We start from the raw sequence: 22,086 nt of genomic DNA, 5'->3' as shown, positions 1-22,086 counted from the left end.
GATCGAGCTGAAATTTCGCGGATAAGCTCCTGGGCCGTAGGGGACCTTAACTTGTGAATTTCAGCCCGATCGGACAACGTTAAAAGGGGGGGGGGGTTGGAGGGTCGAAACTTTCGGGGGGTTAAGATTTTCCTACGAAACTTTCCAGGAAAATTACTCGGAGAATTCCGCATCGAATGAGTCTTCGTACACCCAGATCCGATGTCGGATGTGACCTGTAGGCGTCTAGGAAAAACAAGTAAATGAATTTTAAGTGGCTATGCGTGGTTTCTGGAAAACAGGGAAGGAGTTATCGGATCAAGCTGAAATTTCGCGGATAAGCTCCTGGACCCTAGGGGACCTTAACTTGTGAATTTCAGCCCGATCGAACAACGTTAAAGGGGGGCTGGGGTTGACGAGTCGAAACTTTCGGCCAGATTTTCCCCATGAAGGAAAAGTTGGAGGGGGATGAAATTTTGCAGGTTTCTTAGTTGGAGCTCGGGCTACGAAATGCATCCCTCCCCATCCCTCTGCGACCACTGGAACCGAAGATCGCTTAACATTGTCGTGTGTCGCCTCTTTATAGAGGCACGAGTGTCCCTCCTTGATAATATAATATATGTATATATATATATATATATATATATATATATATATATATATATTGGCCTTGCAGGGCTTGAAAGGAATTTTTCGCCCATATATATATATATATATATATATATATATATATATATATATATATATATATATATATATATATATATATATATATATATATATATATATATATATATATATATATATATATATATATATATATATATATATATATATATATATATATATATATATATATATATATATATATATATATATATATATATATATATACATATATATATACATATATATATATATATATATGTATATATATATATATATATATATATATTTCTTCTCAAATCATCATTCTTCTGGTCTTAAGGAAGAGACATCCAAAACGACAAACAATGCTCCCTCAGTGACAAGTGTTGATAACTCAGTATGTTTGTCTTCAGAAGAAAACATGGAGGAAATATTTACCAGCCATAAATAGTGTCAGGGTTTTGCAATGGAACATTGGGTCTCTAAATGGTTTAAAACCAAATGAACTGATCGAATACATAAATAGCCATAATATTCAACTTGTTTCCCTCCAGGAAACAAATTTACTCCGTCTCAGGCAAGTAGTTATACTTAGATTCTATCTTTATAAAAGTATAGATCAACCGGAAGAAAAGGAGGGGGAGTGGCAATCCTCATGAAAAAGCATATATCGCATCCACCAATAATGAGATTCACAAACTCGAATGAGATCGATGTGGTCAGCGTGAATTTAAATTTTGCCATTCATTTCACAAAAAGAGGTTCCCACAGTACATAGAGGAAAGCCTAGAGTGTGCAAGTTGCATGACAAGAAAATTTTAAGAAGGAACTTGTATGTATGTTCATTTATGTTTATGTTTATGTATATTTATCAAATCCGAGCTAAAGGAGGCTTTAAGGTCGTTCGATTCCTCTTCAGTATCAGAAGAAGACGAAATCAGCATCCAATGGATCATAAATGCAGGGGAAATTTTTCATGCTGCCTGGCTTCATGTATATAACTACGCATGGACTACAAACATATTCCCAAGGATATGGAAACAGGCCATTATAATTCCAGTCAGAAAACAAGGTGAATCTCCAGGTCTAGTCAATTCCTAAAGGCCTATCTCACTACTACCATTGTTGAAGCACATTTTATGGGGTATGGCAGAATCTTTGTTGTGGAATATCAGTGCATTTGTCTTAGACTGGAGATGGGTAGGGAAAATGCAGCAGAAAAGGCTGCTGATGAAAATGCAGCAGAAAAGGCTGCTGATTCCTCTAATATTAAGTTAATATTACTGGCAATAATATTTACATCTTTACCTGATGACCAAAGAACTTAGTCATATACAAATTCAAGCTTGGATATTGAATCACTGCTGAACTGAAGCTTACTTGAAACTAATAAGAAAAGAAAGGGGCTGAATATGGACCCCTGTGGGAGCCAATATACAATGCTGAAATGCTGGATAGCTTAATTTGCACCCGAACTTAGTAGCTTCTATCACATAGATAATTGAACAGAAATCCGAGAAATTCATCCCTTTTAGAATTTGACAAATGAGATTATTGCGAACATGGTCCAAAGGTGATTCAAAGTCAACTAAAACTGCTATCAGAATCACGCCGCTATTTATGGCATTTACTGCTGCTGCTTCAAGTCGGATTACATTATCTGCAGTACTACGCCCCTTACGAAAGCCGGCCTGGGAATTAGATAGAATTCTATTAATTTCCACAAACCATTCTAACCTCATGTGTAGTATCTTTTCAAAAAGTTTTCCGAGCGCGTGGAAATAGAATATATTTTAGGACCTAAATTCCTGGATCCAAGACCGACTTGGCAAAATCAAATCCACTCTGGAAAAAAATTCATGGATGTGAAGGTTGTTCATCCTTAGGCGCTTGACAGGGTCAAAGTGGGCTAATTCCAAGAAATAGATTGTGTACGCTGTTGAATCATATGGAGAATATAGTAAGACTAATCTTGCCAAATTAGAAACAATCCGAAATATGGCTAGCAAAATTGCCCTAGGGCTTCATGTTCAGTAGCCCTTTAACAAAGTGAAACACTTAACCGGTTTGCCCTCTATTTTAGAAAGACGGAATACGCTGATCATGAAATATTACAATAAGATACCAGCTATAGGTCACGAACATGATATTTTTAAGCCCACTTTTGCCAAAGATGGTATCTCGCATAGTTTGACATCTACAAGGTCATGTAAAATATTTAACGAGCTTGTCCCATCTTGAAAACCTGACTCACGCTGTTTCAGTCATTTTCTTGTCCCCTCAGTATAGCAAATGTCACCTCCAAGTGTTTAGCTAGATTTAATACCCTTGCAAAGGACAAATTACTTGCCAATCCAAGTTCAGGCACTTTTTTCATGAGAAATTGACCACTCTGTATCCAGATTCCGGTTATCCTGTATCCGATTAAAGGCAGTAAATGTGGCTCTGCATCTGTTATCCCAAGTTACTCACTGAATATAAAAAACAGACTTCCTGATCCATCTTCACGGCAGAGCTATCGGCAATAAGAAAAGCTTTAAAGGTCATCAATATAAATCCACCGTCTTCCAAAAGAGTAGTATTGCTCTCAGACTCCAAAGGCGCCCTTGAGTTCACTGATAATATCCATTAGAGTGCCATGGATACACACCTGAGGACAATCAGAGATTCATTAATCAGTCTCCAGAATAGCCTTATTGAAGTCAAGTTCCAGCATATCCCCAGCCACCAAGGCATCAAATATAATGAGATAACAGACCAGCTAGCTAGTAGCTCCTTGTATAATTCAATCAACCCCAATTCGAACGCCCAGGCCTTCAGAGACATACTCAGAAAAATAGTTCCTTCAAAAACAAAAATGCCCATTCCATCCTTATTTCCCTCAAGGGCAGATAACATTCTTTATTATAGAATCAAAAGCAAATCTTTGGTTGTCGGAAAAGAGGAGTTTACTTGGCATAAACCAGCCGATTAATATTGCAGACTTTGCAACTCTACTCCATCCTTGAACCACCTGATTTTTAATGTCAATGCAGCCAGCAGAAAGCAATCAATATTAGGAGAATCTTCAGCCAAGCGAACCTCCAGCCTGACACCATCGTGTTGCTGCTCAAGCCTACCAGCTAATACCGAAAGATATCTATACAAAAGTATTTTCGATTTCCTAAGACATAATAATATCTGCGAGTGGATCACATAGATGATAGCAAGACTTATTCCTGACCCATCATCACCTGCAGATTGAAAATTGTCATGAAACCAAAAGAAGACCGAAACCAAAAAGATTGAAGCGAAAATGAGGCTTGGCATTCCAAGAAAAAGAAGAAAAGTAGCAGAAAAGGAACTAAAAAAATATATCATTATAGATATATTTCATCATCATTTCATATATGTCATCATTGCCATAAAAATATATCACCATAGAATTGTAGAAACCGTAACTTTCCCGATTGCGGTAGGAAAAGACAAACATTGCCATAAATCTAAGCTATACATTAATATGGATATTATTAAAGTTATTGAGGATTAAACACATGTCTACCTTTTTGCTAAAAATATTGACTGGGGGGGGGGTTGAACAGCCATGGGCTTACCATGCCCTGATAAGCACTCTGACGAGGCTAAAGGCCGAAGTTGGTCCTGTAATCATATAGATTTAAAACCATGTATTATTAGGTTCAAACAAAATCGAATTTGATCCTGTAATCATACAGATTTAAAACCTTGCATAAGTGTGGTTCAAACAACATGCGCCATGTCTACCTATCTGCTAAAAAGGTTGATTGTGGGGGAGGCTGAATAACCATGGGCTTACCTTGCCCTGAGAAGAAATCTGGCGGGGCTAAGGGCCGAAGTTGGTCCTGTAATACAGATTTAAAACTTTACTTGATTATGGTTCAAACAATATGCTTCATGTCTACCTTTCTGCTAAAAACGTTTAATGGGGGGGGGGGTGAATAGTCATGGGCTTACCTTTCCCTGAGAGGAACTCTGGCGGGGCTAAGGGCCGAAGTTGGTCCTGTAATGATACAGATTTAAAACCTTGCATGATTATGATTCAAACAAAATGTCTTCCTTTCTAATGTAATTGGCGTGAGAGTTGGAATGTTAGAGGGACCAGTGTCCCCCTCTCGGCACTTTAAAAAATTGGACTAGGAGATTTCTACAAGATTTTGCCATGTCTGTCTTCTTCCTTTCAATTTTAATTTGTTCGGTGCATAAGCGATTTGTAATTTGTGTAGTACGTTAATGATGGTGAGGAAGTGGCTTTGATTATATTTATTGGGTAGTTTTCTTTATCATATCCTGAACAGCGTTTCAACGTATCTTTATTTCAGGCTTGAGACGTATGAAAATGCCAGAAAGGTATTGAATAAAGCCCGTGAGAACATTCCTACTGATAGTTCTATTTGGATCACTGCCGCCAAACTTGAAGAAGCTAATGGTAATGAAAAAATGGTTATGAAGATTATTGAAAGAGGTAAGCTAAAAAAAAATTGTTATTCTAAGCGTTGGACTTTTTCTATATGTTATTGTCTTTGCATACGCTTTCGTAACAAAAAAAAATCATTAAAATGGCACTCCATGAAAATGAAAAATCAAAATTCTCGTGAAAAAGTTTTTTGAAAAGCGGGAACTAATTTGACTTCTTTTTCTAAGAAGGCTAAACGAGGACGCAATAATAGTAGGTTCGTGTTTACGGGGATAATTTAGCTTGTTCAGCGATTAATGAGCGTCTTGTCTAGTGGTATTTTGTTGACAGTGGCAACCACGGTTAGATCTCAGAGTTTGTAGGTAGTATATCCTAAATGACTGCTATCAAACTCAAAGCTGTTTAGTCTGAAGAATATTAATGCCGAGCGTCTTGTCTAGTGGTATTTTGTTGACAGTGGCAACCACGGTTAGATCTCAGAGTTTGTAGGTAGTATATCCTAAATGACTGCTATCAAACTCAAAGCTGTTTAGTCTGAAGAATATTAATGCAAACTCCTTTTGTCTTTGAGAGAAGTATTTTTGTCTGACTTGATGAGCTCGAAGGCAAAAAGGATCTTTCGAGTTTTTGCTTGTGGTCACGTTGTAGCTAAATTAGACCTATATCAGATATATCAAATAGCATAGAGAAATACTGCACGGTATACTATAGCCATTTATAATTCGGATAAATCAGAACTAATGCTTTCCTGGAACTATTTTATCCTATAAAAAATATAGCTCTGATTGCCTTTCAAAACATTTGAACTGAAAATTCATTTGTCTGAAGCAAATTTTGATCAACATACCCTTTTAATTCCGAAGTTTATGATAACATTTTTTTTGCACTTTTTCTTATTGCTCCTGAGCTTAACCACGTTATCTTAAAGCTTGGAGAAAAGAAACCTGTCGAGTAGAGACCAGAGACTATGGAGGTGGCAGTCCCCGTCATTTATAGGATAACATCCTTAAATTTTATAACGCTGTTTACGCTCATATAGAATTTATTAGCACAATATTTCAAAATTCCTAAATTTTTCAATTATTGACTCCGGTTCTCACTCTTAGATTCTTAGCTGAGCCGACAGATTCTTACAAGATAAGATTCCTTAAGTAATCTGCAGAAAATAAAAGGCTAATTTATAAGTCTCTCGATAGTCTCTCACCAGCTATGATACCGATATGCAATTCAGATTCTCCAAAAAGCTTAAATAAGCTTGGCTCTCAGTAAAGTCCTAATTTCTCAGCATTCTACAAATACAGGGAAACATCACGAGTGAGTTCATTTGAGCTAGTTTTGCGGATATAAGGGGTTTTTCCGCCATTCAATTGTTTGCTAACAATATTAGCTAACAGGTATTTGTTTTCAAATACCTGTTTTCATTCAATTGTTTTCATTCAATTCAATTGTTTTCATTCGATTGTTTTCATTCAATTCAATTGTTTTCATTCAATTGTTTGCTAACAATATTAGCTAACAGGTATTTGTTTTCAAATACCTGTTTTTATTCAATTGTTTTCATTCAATTCAATTGTTTTCATTCGATTGTTTTCATTCAATTCAATTGTTTTCATTCAATTGTTTGCTAACAATATTAGCTAACAATTATTTGTTTTCAAATACCCGTTTTCATTCAATTGTTTTCATTCAATTCAAGTGTTTTCATTCAATTGTTTGCTAACAATATCAGCTAACAGGTATTTGTTTTCAAATACCTGTTTTCATTCGATTGGTTTCATTCAATTCAATTGTTTTCATTCAATTCAATTGTTTTTATTCAATTCAATTGTTTTCATTCAATTCAATTGTTTTCATTCAATTGTTTGCTAACAATATTAGCTAACAGGTATTTGTTTTGACGGCGGAAACACAATTGTTAGCTAACAGAAATAAATTCTCCAACAAGTATTCGGTTTGTTAAAGATATCCTCTAACAAGGCTTGCTAAGAGTTTTTAATTGGACGGCGGAAACACTATTTTTGGAAAAATTGTTAGCTAAAAATTTTTTGTTTGGACGGCCCTAAGACCCCTATATCTTGCGTATTCTGCGACACAACAACATTTGTTCTCTTAAATGCCCAGACCACATTATTGTCAAATTTGTCGACAAAATCAAATCTACGCACGACTACAGCGCCAATTATTTACGCCTTTCGTTATTTCTCAAGTTGAATATTGTTCAACTTTCCAGCCTAATATTTTTGATTGAACGATCAGAGTCGATATTTAAGGCATGATTTTCTGAAACTAGAAATAATGGGAGCTCGGAACAGCAATTTTCTATCTGTAACAAAAACCTAACAAAAGTCAAGAAGGCGTGGTATTAGTAGAGGACACTTGGAAACAAATTAAATTTGGTGAAAGCTTTTCTAACCAATTTTTTGGCAATTTTAGTATACGCTTCTGAAATACAAGTTTGACGCTAAATTCAAGAAAAACCCCATGTCATTCAAAAATTTACTTTTTTTTCGTCAGATGTGACTATGCTGTGGCTCGGTCATAAGTTTCAACTTTGCTCTTTACTTCCAACGGTTTTTTAGTAATTTTTTATTAGTCAAGTTCCATATTTTATGCATTTAAATAAAGCTGGGTTAGAAATCTGAGAGTGAAGAAGAATATTTTTGGCCCTCCGTTTTTCAGAAAACGTAGCAAATCCTCTTATGGGAATCATTTTCCCAAGAGACAATCTCCATCCATATTCCGCCCAACCTGCGCTGTTTCTCAGTCGGCATCTATCTTGTCCCCTATTTGCTGCCGAACATCATGATATAAGAAAAAGCCTCAGCTTTATCTATATCAGACTAGACAGCTCTCCCACGTGTATCATTGAACATGCATGATGTAGGTGTAATTAGTTGAAATGACTAACTCAAATACTTCCAATAACTTTGTGGAAAACTATTCATTGAAGAACTAATAGAAGTCTTAATATTTTCATGAATTATTTGAAGCAACTTTTTAAGCTTTATTACGGAAAAAATTACTGAAAAAATTCAGAACCATTGTTTACTAAAAAAATTACGTTACTGAAAAAATTAGTTAACTATCTGTAGTTTCCCTCATCGTGGCTATCTGTATTATACTATATTATTATATATTGTACTTTTTTCCTTCATTTCCCCTCATTGTTTTTTTAAACTTCTTAATTTATTTGTAAATTCTGCTTCTTTTTTACTTCTGTGTTTTGTTGTTTAACCAGTCTTATCAAGTTATGGTCTTTACTTTATATTCAATGCAGGATTAATCATTATGTGTTGATTTATATGCTAGTTTATTCTTCAATACTTGTTTTAAACCGTTTTATGATTTAATGTCAAATTCTTTTTTCCTCCTGCTCTATTTAGTGGCCTGTTTGTTCTTTTTTTTCTGTTTTCACTTCTAAGTGCGGACTTGGCCCTTCTGGGATTGTGTTAATTAGTTGTTTTCCGTTGTTTTTTTTTTATAGATCTTATCCAATTCGTATAAGTTTCTGTCCGAACTTTTCAGATTTACTAAATGAAATAAATTTAAATTTCTTTTCTTTTTTCACTGAAATTTTGGCTCTGATTTTGGGCAATCCGTAAATCAATCCTGGAGCCTATGTTGACAGAGACTTGAGGGCTTATCCAAAATCTTAAGACTTTAAACATTTTCTGTATTTATTATTAATAAAAAAATATGTAATTTTCATACAATTAATACATAAGTTAAAATAAATAGAATTGTAGCATAAAGCGGAATGCTTATAAATTTTTCAAGTAAGAAATAGAATTTGATTTACAAAAAAATTCAATACGATACGATATGCCGAACGCCGATACGATATTTCGATATGAACGATACGATATGCCGAACAAAACTCCTGAAAAAGTTTCAGTAAGGAACTCTTTCGCACTTCTGTAAATGCCATTGCGAACTTACTCGTCCTATTGTAATTGCTGCAATGAAGTCTTGAGACCTTTAATGATTGCCATAATAAATACTTAAGCCCTTTGGTGGTTACCAATATAAAACCCCAGGCCCTTTCGTGGTTGCCGTAATTAATTCTTTAGCCTTTTGATGATTGTCATAATGAATTCTTGTAATTTTAATTATTTCAAGTTATGAAAATAATTTTTTTCAGCAATTCAATCTTTGAAATCAAGTGGTGTTGAAATCAATCGGAATCTGTGGATAGAAGCAGCGATGGAAGCAGAAAGAGCGAAATCTGTTCTCACTTGTCAGGCTATTATTCGGGCTGTCATTGGGTATGATGTTGAAGAAGAGGATAGAATGGAAACTTGGCTCCAAGATGCCGAATCGGTAAGAGGGTCTGACTCACTAATAAATACTTTAACATCTTGTTTAAAATTTTTAAGTGAGGTTTGTGCATATTTTTTCTAATAGCTGGTTCGACCATTGAGAATTTCGTGTTTTGAGTACTAAGCGCTTAGAGCTCTTTTTTTGTGATTTTTCTATTTCTTTCTCTCTCTCTCTCTCTCTCTCTCTCTCTCTCTCTCTCTCTCTCTCTCTCTCTCTCTCTCTCTCTCTCTCTCTCTCTCTCTCTCTCTCTCTCTCTCCTCTCTCTCCCCATATTCCCCCCCCCCCCCCCTCTCGCTCTCTCTCTCTCTCTCTCTCTCTCTCTCTCTTCTCTCTCTCTCTCTCTCTCTCTCTCTCTCTCTCTCTCTCTCTCTCTCTCTCTCTCTCTCTCTCTCTCTCTCTCCTCTCTCTCTCTCTCTCTCTCTCTCTCTCTCTCTCTCTCTCTCTCTCTTTCTCTCTCTTTCTCTCTCTCTTTCGGGGAAGGGGGTTTGGGGCTAAGTAAGATGTCTGCAGTATTTCAGGGACGGCTCGAGGGATAAAGTTGATTTTTCTAAATACTAATGGGGGGATTCATGTTATGTGTTTGGGAGAGGGGACTTCATATTTTGTGTTATGAAGACGAGGGGGGGGGGCTAAAGTGTGGTTGTCCCATCCACCAAAATGTTTTTGCACTAAAATTTCCTACGGGACTTGAAACCTATTTATGGTTAAGTAGCAAGGCAAACCAAAAGGCTCCATTTTCTACCAGGCTATCAAAATAGTATATCTCGGAAACGGCTTTGTGGATTGAATTGAGACATCCAGGGAGTGTCAGCCAAGTGTACCTTGTATTTAGACTTGAGGGATATGGTAGGGGGTGGTAATTTTCTGTCTGATTGATCTCTCTGTTCTACGCTATAGACTCCTTTTGAACTTAGAATTTCTTTACGGTCAAGTTGCGTTGTAAATCAAAAGACATTTTTTTTTGTATTTGTGTTTTTGTAAAAAAAAAAAATCCTTTCAATCATTTACGTTTTTTTTGTTTCACAGTTAAATAGCATATCTGCAATATCACGGGAAGTCTTGTGGGACACAGTCGATTGCTTCCAAGTGGTGTTTTAAAGAAGGAGAGAGATGTTAAAAATGTTTTGTCTCCAGTTTGCCGATTTTTTTTTTTTTTTTTTTTTTTTTTTTTTTTTTTTTTTTTTTTTTTTTTTTAATATAAGCCCCTGTAGAACCAGAATTTATTCTAGGCTAGTGTGTTGTTAATGTGTCAATAACTGCTGGAGATCAGGTTGAAACTTCAAGTGTTCATCAGGGGAGGGGTGGATTACAAGGGAACTTCGAAGTTTACGTTTGGGGGAGGGATGAGAGGGCAAAAACATTTTTGTCTACGAAATGTTCTTTTGCCCGATAAATTGCAATCATTTTTCCCAAAGAGCTAAAAAGTTATATCCATATGTCTTTGGTTAAAAATAGAAACAATTATAAATAAGCCCAAAATGGCCCGAAACTTAAGTTTTTGATTTGCCCGAACATTTTGTTCAGTCAAGATAAAATGAGCTACTTGGCTTCGAATGTTTTGATCTTTCGAGATTCAAAGACTAACTTTGGAATTCGGTCTGAAAATTTCCCTTGTAAGTTCCTAAGCGCTAATAAGTTCCTGCATCGGTTCCTGACACCCGGAAATGGGCCCAAAATTCGTTTTGTCTCTGATTGATTTAAAACTCGGCATTTTGTACTTGCGTATATTGCTACAACAAACTAAAGATATTTTTTTCAAAAAGTTGCCATTGTTTATGTTAAAAGTTTATTTAGGCTTTGATTTTTGATGTTTTTAAATGAGGTAGAACCAAAAGGTAGGGATTTGGCAAAGAACTGACTTTTTAAAATAGTGAATTTAAATGGAAAGTCAAATTGCAGTTTTTTAAGATATATTTTTTCTTTTCGGTAATTTTGATTATTATCGTAATTTTCTTCTTTTCTGTAGTCGATGCTTGACAAAAAAACTACGCTAATTGAGAAATATATCTTTGTCTCTCGCGTGGCAGGTCTTTGTCTCAACAGAAAGAAAAGAATCTTGGAGATAACTTAAAGTACCTTTATTTGGTGGCTATGTTAGTAAAAAAAAATAGTTTTGACGCGTTTTGGAGCGTCAAAAGTCGATACAATTTAATCTGTTCAAAAAAAATTATTTTCTTAAGTCTTATGTTTGCAATCTGTATGCCCAGTATGTTGCAAATAGATCAGAGACACAAAAAGTGGGCCTACCATGGGTGTTGCGAATCGATGCAACCAATTTTTTTTTTTTTTTTTAATATTTTCTGCCTTCATTGACATCTTCTTATTCCTTTTCAAATGGCTTGCAAGTTTTAACCAAATAAGAGAAAAGACTTTTTTTTCTTTTTTTTTTTTTTTTTTCTTTATTCACTGGACCAAGGAGACTCTTCTTGACTCAATCTGCACTTGTTGTGAGATCAACCCAATAAAACAAAATGGGATTTAAAATGTTTTTAGTGTTAAAATCCTTCTACAATTATTTTTGTGTTAATATTTTATTTTATATTTTATCATTTCTAATTCAGCCAGTCTTAACAATCATCCCTTAATATGATTTGGGTGGCAGTGTAAGGAGTGTGGTGGTCTTTGGCTGTGGTGGCATAGGACTCATGGCCTGAGGCTTAAAGGGGTCAGCTTATAATATTTTAGTGAATTACAAGTTAAATAATTTGAACACAATGTTTATTCTATTTTAGAATTTTTTTGAATTCTTCTCTCATTGAAATCGTCTTCTAGTATGTGTATTTTTTTTCAGTGTACGAATGACGGTGCTTTCGAATGTGCCAGAGCCGTTTATGCACATGCCCTGTCTATCTTCCCGAACAAGAAAGCGATATGGCTGAGGGCTGCTTACTTTGAAAAAGATCATGGAACTCAGGAGTCGCTAGATGCCCTTCTTCGAAAGGCTGTTCAGTTCTGTCCAAAAGAAGAGGTTCTTTGGCTTATGGGCGCCAAGTCTAAATGGATGGCAGTGAGTTTCTTTTATAATACACAATTGTATGAGGGGGCGGGCTGTAGCTGAAACTGTTATTAGTAATCTCGTCTCTGTCATCTGGGTTGTAAAACAGTTGTTTTTACTTTTGTTATTGTACTGATACAAGAACTCTTCTTGGCTTGATAGAAAAGTGCACCATTGGAAACCGTTCACCGGAGGTTTTCACCCCCCCCCCCTGAATACTAAAAAAATTCGTACTTTAAACTATGTATCACTTGTACTAGTCACTTGTAATAAATCTACCCATTAAAGAGCGGACCACAACCTATAACAATCGGAAATTGAAAAACAACAAAAAAAGAAATTGAAGCTGATTTAGGAATTGTAGCTATTGTTTTAAATAATTCTAATTGCAATAGTTTACTGTGAATTTTAAGTCTTTGGAAATATCGAAAAATAGCCAGAAACTCCACAAAAATGGTGTGGGATTGAAGTGACACCTGTACCATTGGGATCATCCTAGCCGAAAACCCCATTTAGGAGAATTACAGTACATCCTCTTGTGCTACAAGAAAAACCCCTTTTTCACATGGGATGGGGGAGTCTTTTTTCTTTTTTATGGCACTTGGTATTAACCAAGTGACATATAGCAATCGCAAATTCTGTCGGTCTGTCGGTCCCGTATTTGCTACTTTAGGCACTTCCAGGTAAGATAGGACGATGAAATTTGGCAGGCGTATCAGGGACCGGACCAGATTAAATTAGAAATAATCGTTTTACCAATTTGACCATCTGGGGGGGAGTGGGGGGCCCGTTAATTCGGAAAAAATAGAAAAATTGAAGTATTTTTAACTTACGAATGGTTGATCAGATCTTAATGAAATTTAATTTTTTGAAGGATATCGTGTCTCAGAGCTGTTATTTTAAATCCCGACCGGATCTGGTGACATTGGGGGAGTTGGGAGGGGGAAACCTAAAATCTTGGAAAACACTTAAGAGTGGAGGGATCGGGATGAATTTGGTGGGAAAAATAAGCATAAGTCCTAGATACATGATTGACATTTACCGGTAAATTCTGAAAAATTAGAAAAAATGAGGTATTTTTAACTTACGAACGGGTGATCGGATCTCAATGAAATTTGATATTTAGAAGGATATCGTGTTTCAAAGCTCTTATTTAAGTCCTGGCTGGATCTGGTGACATTGGGGGGAGTTTGGGGTGGGGGAACCTAAAATCATGGAAAACGCTTAGATTGGAGGGATCGGGATGAAACTTGGTGGGAAAAATAAGCAGAACTCTTAGATACGTGATTTATATAATTGGAAAGGATCCGCTCTATTGGGGGGGGGGGGGTTAATTCTGAAAAATTAGGAAAAATGACGTATTTTTAACTTACGAAAGAGTGATCGGATCTTCATGAAACTTCATATTTAGAAGTAAGTCGTGACTCAGATCTCTTATTTTAAATCTCAACCGGATCCAGTGTGATTGGGGGGGGGGCAGTTGGGGGGAACCGGAAATCTTAGAAAATACTTAAAGAGGTGAGATCAGGATGAAACTAGATGGGAAGAATAAAAACCTGTCTAAGACACGTGACTGACATAACCGGACCGGATCTGCTCTCTTTGGTGGAGTTGGGGGAGGGGGTAATTTTGAAAATTGAGGTATTTTGAACTTACGAAAGGGTGACCAGATCTTAATGAAATTTGATATTAAGAAGGATCTTGCGCTTTAAAGCTCTAATTTTAAATTCCGACCAGATCCTGTGACATTAGGGGTAGTTGGAGGGGGAAACCGGAATTCTTGGAAGACGTGAAAATTAGGATATTTTTATCTTACGAATAGGTGATCGGATCTTAGTGAAATTTGATATTTAGAAGAGATTCATGTCTCAGAGCTCTTATTTCAAATCCCGACCAGATCTTTTGACACTGGGGGGAGTTGGAGGGGGAAATCTTTGAAAATACTTGGAGTGTAGGAATCGGGATGAAGCTTGGTAGATAGAATAAGCAAATGTCCTTGATACGTGATTGACGGAACCGTAATGGATTCGCTCTCTTTGGGGGAGTTGGGGGGAGGGGTTCAGTGATTTGGCGAGTTTGGTTCTTCTGGACGTGCTAGGACGATGAAAATTGGTAGGTGTGTCAGGGAGCTGCACAAATTGACGTGATAAAGTCGTTTTCCCAGATTCGACCATCTGGGGGGCTAAAAGGAGAGGAAAAATTAGAAAAAAATAGGTATTTATAACATTCGAGTGGGTGATCGGATCTTAATGAATTTTGATATTTAGAAGGACATCGTGACTCAGAGCTCTTATTTTAAATCCTGACCGGCATTAGGCCTCATATTTTCCTTTAAATCAATCTATTGATTCATTCAATTTTGCTAGAGCTCATACCGTATGATATCTTGGCTCTTAGCTCTTCTTGCCTCGTCACAAGTGCCATATGAGCTCTTAGCTCTTGTTTTAGTCTAGTAAAGATTGGATTACAGTCTGTTAGTTATGGTATATAAGCTCTAGTACAAGAACAAAAATTATACGCTACAAAATAATTATTACTTGCAAGGGATCAAATTACCGTTTTAGAATCTCATAATGTGTAGTGGGTTTCAACTCTGTTCTTGATAGACCTAACGATTATTTAAATTGTCTATTAATGCCTTGTTAAATTTTTCTCAGTGTATTGGCATTTGTTAGTGAGATATATGACATTTATCTTTTGAAGTTTGTCTAATCTGAAATTATTTTCTGATTATATAACAACCGTTTTCCTTAGGGAGACGTTCCGGCGGCAAGAAGCATATTGTCTCTTGCTTTTCAAGCAAACCCGAATTCTGAAGAAATCTGGTTGGCTGCTGTGAAGTTGGAATCAGAAAACTCAGAATATGAAAGAGCAAGGAGGCTATTGGCTAAAGCTCGATCTTCAGCACCGACACCAAGGTCTGTTTCCCCACTTTTTATTCTTTAGTATCTGCTTATCTGTACAAGTCCTTGGTTTACTTTTCTACGGGATTTCGCTGCATATGTACAACCGTATTTTTTACTTATAAAACACAATAGCGAAACCATTGGGTTTGTATCAGCCTCATTAACTTATACCAAATAAACCACTTTGTCTCTTGGGAAATTGTGTAGCAATTCAATAACAAATTCATCATAAGCTAATTTTGTGTAATTCAGCGTGTTATGACAATTGTTACGGTTTTATGACAATTATGATGTATTTTATTATGACAATTATGACGATCTTCACTACCGACACAAACCTGCTTTTCAGTCTGTCTTGTATATTTGTCTATACATCTTCGTGGGTTTCTTGTCTAAGGAGTTTTGCTGCATAAGCGCAAACGTAAGTGTTTAGGGCCAACTTGTTCAACACAACAGTGAGACTTTTGACTTTTTTATCTGTCTCATAAATTTATACCAACCCCACTAGTCTGATTCTCGAGGATACTATTCAATATTTCAAAAGCAATTTAATCAAAAGGTAATTCTGAGTAACTCTGGCTTTTATAACGCGTTTTATGACAGTTTTGTGACATTTTATGACGATTATGATATATTTTATTATGACATATGATAATTATGACGATCTTCACCACCGACACCAACCTGCTGTTCAGTCCGTGTTGTCTGTTTATTTGTACAACTCCGTGGGCTACTTGTCTAAGGAATTTTGTTCTATAAGCGCAAACGCACAAACACAACAGTGAGACCATTCAGTTTGTATCAGTCTTATAAACTTACTCTAAGCCCACTAGTTTGATTCTTGTGATACTGTTCAGTATTTCAAAAACAACTTCATCAAAAGCTAATTCTGAGTAACTCAGCTTTTTTTGTCATATTTTATGACAATTGTGACACTTTTATGACATGTTATGACAATTACCGTTACATCAAAGTGCGTTTCCCTGCTTTTCAGTTCGTCTTATAAGTTGTAATACGATATCAATCATTTGTCAATCTTTTCCCTTTGTACCGTCTTTGTAACATTTTTTCTTTGTACCATCCAGATACTTTTTCTTTTCCCTTTGCTATCCAGGTATTTTTTCTTTTCCCTTTGTACCACCTTTGTACCATTTCGTTCTTTGTACTATATAGGTACTTGTGGCCGAGCATACTTTTCTATGTTCAGGAGATGCGATTGTAGAGACAAGGAAGGCTGAACAGGGTATATTATTTTTCTAAAATAAATATTGATAACCAGAAAATGAGCAAACAAATTAGTAAAAGGGAGACGTTGAAGTAGAATTTTAAATAAATAGTTAATTTTGATTTCAATCTGACTGACTGATTAACTGACCTTGATTAAAACATTCCCAAAATATATATCTTCGCTTACAAAGAAGGTGATATAAAAACAATACGTGGGAAGGATATTCCCAGCTTGGCGATAGGTGCCATAAAATTTAAACAATTAGTGTGATTTATTTTTCATCGTTGACTTTATGAATAATAGTCGAAATCACTAGAAAAAAAAATGAGCAATGAAGTTACTATGACCGTTTATACTGACTATCTTTTAAACTACTCCTTAAATATTTTTTCTCCGAATATTGTATACTTTATGGCACTTGGTATTAACCAAGTGACATATAGCGATCGCGAATTCTGTCGGTCTGTCCTGGTTTTGCTACTTTTGGCACTTTCAGGTAAGCTAGGACAATGAAATTTTGCAGGCGTATCAGGGACCGGACCAGATTAAATTAGAAATATTCTCGAATATTTCTACAAATCGAATTCTCGATTTGACCATCTGGGGGGAGTGGGGGGTTGGTTAATTCGGAAAAAATAGAAAAAATGAATTATTTTTAACTTACGAACGGTTGATGGGATCTAAATGAAATTTGATGTTTGGCCGTGTTCTCGATATCAAATGAAATTTGATATCGTGCCTCAGAGCTCATATTTTAAATCCCAACCAGATCCGGTGACATTGGGGGGACTTGGAGGGAGGGAACCTAAAATCTTGGAAAACGCTTAGAATAGAGGGATCAGGATGGAACTTAGTGGGAAAAATAAGCAAAAGTCCTAGATACGTTATTGACATAACCGGAATGGATCTGCTCTGTTTAGGGGAGTTGAGGGGGGGAGGATTAATTCTGAAAAACTAGAAAAAATAAGGTATTTTTAACTTACGAAGGAGTGATCGGATCTTAATGAAATTTGAAGTTTGGAAAGATATTGCGTCTCAGAGCTCTTATTTTAAATCCCGACTGGATCCGATGACATTGGGGGGAATTGAGGGGGGGAACCTAAAACCTTGGAAAATGCTTAGAATGGAGGGATCGGGATGAAACTTGGTGGGAAAAATAAGCACTAGTCTTAGATACGGGATTGACATAACCGGAACGGATCTGTTCTCTTTGGGGGAGGGTTAATTCTAAAAATTAGCCAAAAATAGGTATTTTTAACTTACGGAAGAGTGATCATATCTTAAGGAAATATCCTATTTAGAAGGACCTCGAAACTCAGATCTCTTATTTTAAATCCCGACCGGATCCAGTGTCCTTAAGGGGGGGGGGGTCGGAAATCTTGGAAAACGCTTAAAGCTGATAGATCAGGATGAAACTTGGTGGAGAGAATAAACACATGTCCAAGACAGGTGACTGACATAACCGGACTGGATCCGCTCTCTTTGGTGGAGCTGGAGGGGGGGGGGAATAATTTGGAAAAATTAGAAAATTGAGGTATTTGTTACTTACGAACGGGTGATCAGATCTATATGAAATTTGATATCTAGAAGGATCTTGTGCTTTAGAACTCTCATTTTACGACCAGATCCGGTGATATTGAAGGGAGTTGGAGGGGGAAACCGGAATTCTTTGGAAACGTGAAAATCGAGGTATCTTACTAATAGGTGATTGGATCTTAATTAAACTTGATGTATAGAAGAATCGTATGTCTCATATGCTCCATTTTCAATTCAAATCGGATCCGGAGACATAGAGGGCTGGAGGGGGGAAACAGAAATCTTGGAAACCTGAAGTCTTTGGGAAATTGCGTAGAGGGGAGAGATCGGGATAAAGCTTGATGGGAAGAATAAGCACATTTTTGACATAATTATGATTATGATAATAATCAGATTGACATAATTGGTACGGATCTGTTCTCTATGGGGGAGCTGGGGGTTGTTAATTTGGAAAAATTAGAAAAATTGAGGTATTTTAAATTAAAAAAGGGGTGACCAGATCTTAATGTTATTTGATATTTAGAAGGAACTCATGTTTCAGAGCTTTTGTTTCAAATCCCGACCAGATCTGTTGACATTGGGGGTATTTGGGGTGGGGGGAAAACCGGAAATCTTGGGAAACGCTAATAAATGTCGTAGATACGTGGTTGACGTAACTGGGCTGGGTCCGCTCTCTTTGGGGGAGTTAGGTGGTGGGGTTCAGTGCTTTGGTGAGTTTGGTGCTTCTGGACATGCTAGAACGATGAAAATTGGTAGGTGTGTCAGGGAGCTGTACAAATTGACTTGATAAAGTTGTTTTCCCCGATTCGACCATCAGGGTGCTGAAGGGAGAGGAATGAGTTATTTTTAAATTACGAGTTGGGTGATCGGATCTTAATAAATTTTGGTATTTAGAAGGACATCATGACTCAGAGCTCTTATTCTAAATCCCGACCGTCATTAAGCCTCTGATTTTCCTTTTAAAGCAATCTATTGATTCTTAGAATTTTGCTAGAGCTCATACCATATGAGCTCTTGGCTCTTCTGACCTCGTCACAGGTGTCATATGAGCTCTTGTTTTCTTGGGGGGGGGGGGCTGATTTCAAGCAATAAAATAACATGATTTTTTTAGCCCTGGAAAAGAAAGTGACCATAGTTCTAATCCCTTGTTTTTATCGCTTGTCCCACTTTTTGTTATGCTTAGCCAGTGTGGCCTCAGAAATTATCTACTGGGGACTGCGTTTTAGAGGAGGCTCAACTTTAAAAATGTATATTAAATTGACGAAGTATAGAAAATATATAAGAAATTATGTTAAAACTTACTGTTTAGAAAAAGAAAAAAAAAATCGAATTGGAGAGGAGAACAACAAGGTAAAAGAAATGTTCAGCACCTTGCAGATTTCGCACTAGAAATTGTACTCTTGTAATCTACTACTGTTATTACTATTTCTTGTTACGGTACTCATTTCTATATTTGCAGCGTAGAAACAGTCTCAGATCCAGGATTTCAGACAGAGGTAAAACCTTAAACACAAGAAAATCAACACCTGTCTTAAACATGTTGCAGCTGAGGATTTTGCTATCCCTATTCACTCTTGTCGTGACTACTTAAATGTACAAGCAAAGTATTGTTCAAGCTACTACTACTACTGCTAACAACTCACCGCAGCACCAAGCCCCCTGAGGCCAACACAGCTGCGCACGCTCCTCCTCCATACCAATCTATTCAGAGCCTCCCTTTTTACACTAGAAAAAGGAAAGCAAATTAAGAGAAGAAATGCATTTCTATCTGCATTTCTAGAAGAAATGCAAATTAAGATTTTTGTTTTGTAGAGGCTTAACGGCCTGCCATCAAATTTGTGAATATATTATTATTATTATTATTATTACCATCTTCCCAGGAAGTTCCCATTTCCTTAAAGTCTTTGTTTGTGACATCCTCCCACCCTAGATGAGGACGGCCCGCTTTCCGCTTAGCCCTTGACGGTTGGGTGAAAAGCACAGTCTTCGGTAATCTGTCATCCTTCATCCGCACAACGTGCCCAAGCCATCTCAACCTTTCTTTCATTATAGCCCTAGAAAGCGGAATTGAACCACATTTTTCGTACAGTCTACTGTTTTAAATACGGTCGGTCAGCCGGGTACCCAGAACAATCCGTTGGCAATTTATCTGGAAAACATCTAGCAAATCTTCATCCGCTTTTCGGAGTGCCCATGCTTCAGAACCATATTTGACCACTGTCATCAATTTAGCTTATAATATTATAATCTTCATATTGCAGTCTTATCTTCCTATACTTCCAAACTTTTTTTCAACTGCAAAAAAAACACCCTGAGTCTTCGCTATTCTACTTTTAACATATTCACTGTTCCCATCGTCTTTACTGATAATACTACCAAGGTAAGGTATATTTTCGTTACCTAACATCACCTTTTCATCTTCACTTATTCCTTGCCATAGTGACTTAGTCTTCTTAACATTAATGCTCAAACCTATTATAGCACCCTGAACTCGCAAAACCTCTAACAGTTCATTCATTTTGCTCACACTTTCATCTAGGATGCTTAAATCATGAGTATAATCAAAGTCCAGAAAAGTTTTCCCTACCCGTTTGATTCCGTGTTCTCTCATTTCCTGTGCTAATTAAGACAAAGTACATCAAAATTATCCATATAAAGGGGGATAGAACGCAACCCTGCTTAGTTCCTGATACAATGCAAGACCAGCTGCTAACTTCATTTCCTACCGTAACAGTGTTATTCTCATACATAGTACTAATCACTTTAATGTATTTGTCTGGTATATTATACAAGGATAAGACCTTTGCTAAAGCTTTTCTATCAACAGAATTAAACACTTGCTCATAACCTATAAGACTGAGGACCAAAGGTGTTTGACAACTAAGGCACTTCTCAGTTATTAGCGTAAGAGTGAAAATTTGGTCGACACATCCTCTACCTTTTCCAAAACCGCACTGTCCTCTTAAAACTTTGGATACATCATATCTCTGTCTAAAAAAGTATCATATTGTTCAGTAATTTGCTACCTATAGAGACCAGACTAATGCCTCGATAATTACTACACTCACTCTTATCACCTTTCTTATACTGTGGTTTAATTAAGGTTTTCCTAAAATCGTTCGGTACTTCCCCTTTTTTCAAAAATCATATTCATAATCTTCAGTAACTTATTTCCAACCTCAGAGCCACCGTATTTAAGAAACTTTTACCACGCTATCAGCACCTGGAGCCTTATTATTTTTTACTCCTTTTAGTACTCTCGCTAATTATTCATCAATAAACAAATCTTCCTTCACATCCATGGTATCACAAACTTTTTCATTATCCTCTTTTTCTTTTCCTGGCACTCTATCTGGGTTTACCACATTCTCAAAATGTTCTGCCCATCTCTTTTTAACTCTTTCTTTATCGCTAGTTGTGGTCCCGTTCCTATCTTTAACTGGGACAAGTCCGGATTGACTACTCCCCCTCAATTTCAGCGGAATTGAGAGTGCATAGTATCTCTTACTATCGAACATAGTAAGAACATTGAGCGAGTAATCTGAATGCAATATTTTTTAACATGGGTTAGCACAGCTTTTAGAAGCATATCGCTTAAAAGTGGTTTGTTGGGGAGGGGGGGGTGGAGGACTGGGGACCTGCCCCTCCCTGAAATATTAATTTTTTTTGAATTTTTTGGCACTCCTTATTCAAATTATCAAAAAAGCTTTGCTTTTTACCCCCCCCCCCCACCTCTGCCATTTCTATGGCACTTGGTATCTACCAATTGACATATAGCGATCGCAAATTATGTCGGTCTGTCTGTACTGGTTTTGCTACTTTAAGTACTTCCAGGTAAGCTAGGACGATGAAATTTGACAGGCGTATCATGAACCAGGCCAGATTAAATTAAAAATTGTCGTTTCTCCGATTCGACCATCTTGAGGGGGTGGAGGGGGGCGGTTAAATCGGAAAAATTAGAAAAAATGAGGTATTTTTAACTTACGAACGGATGATTGGATCTTAATGAAATTTGATTTTGGGAAGAATGTCGTGTCTCAAG

General features: G+C 36.6%; 1 protein-coding gene across 1 annotated transcript in view; it reads left to right on the top strand.

Annotated features, from left to right (window-relative positions):
* LOC136036454 (pre-mRNA-processing factor 6-like) overlaps positions 1 to 22,086 on the top strand; it is a 91,123-nt gene that overhangs the window by 37,119 nt on the left and 31,918 nt on the right. Inside the window, exons 9-12 of the mRNA XM_065718693.1 lie at positions 4,965 to 5,107; positions 9,201 to 9,379; positions 12,171 to 12,386; positions 15,129 to 15,292. Coding sequence (XP_065574765.1) covers positions 4,965 to 5,107; positions 9,201 to 9,379; positions 12,171 to 12,386; positions 15,129 to 15,292 — 702 coding nt within the window. The remainder of the gene's footprint in view (positions 1 to 4,964; positions 5,108 to 9,200; positions 9,380 to 12,170; positions 12,387 to 15,128; positions 15,293 to 22,086) is intronic.

The sequence above is a fragment of the Artemia franciscana genome, chromosome 15 (genome assembly GCF_032884065.1).
Source record: "Artemia franciscana chromosome 15, ASM3288406v1, whole genome shotgun sequence".
Classification (NCBI taxonomy): Eukaryota; Metazoa; Arthropoda; class Branchiopoda; order Anostraca; family Artemiidae; genus Artemia; species Artemia franciscana.
Note: the sequence above shows the minus strand (reverse complement) of the source record. Positions and strands in the feature narration are given on the sequence as shown.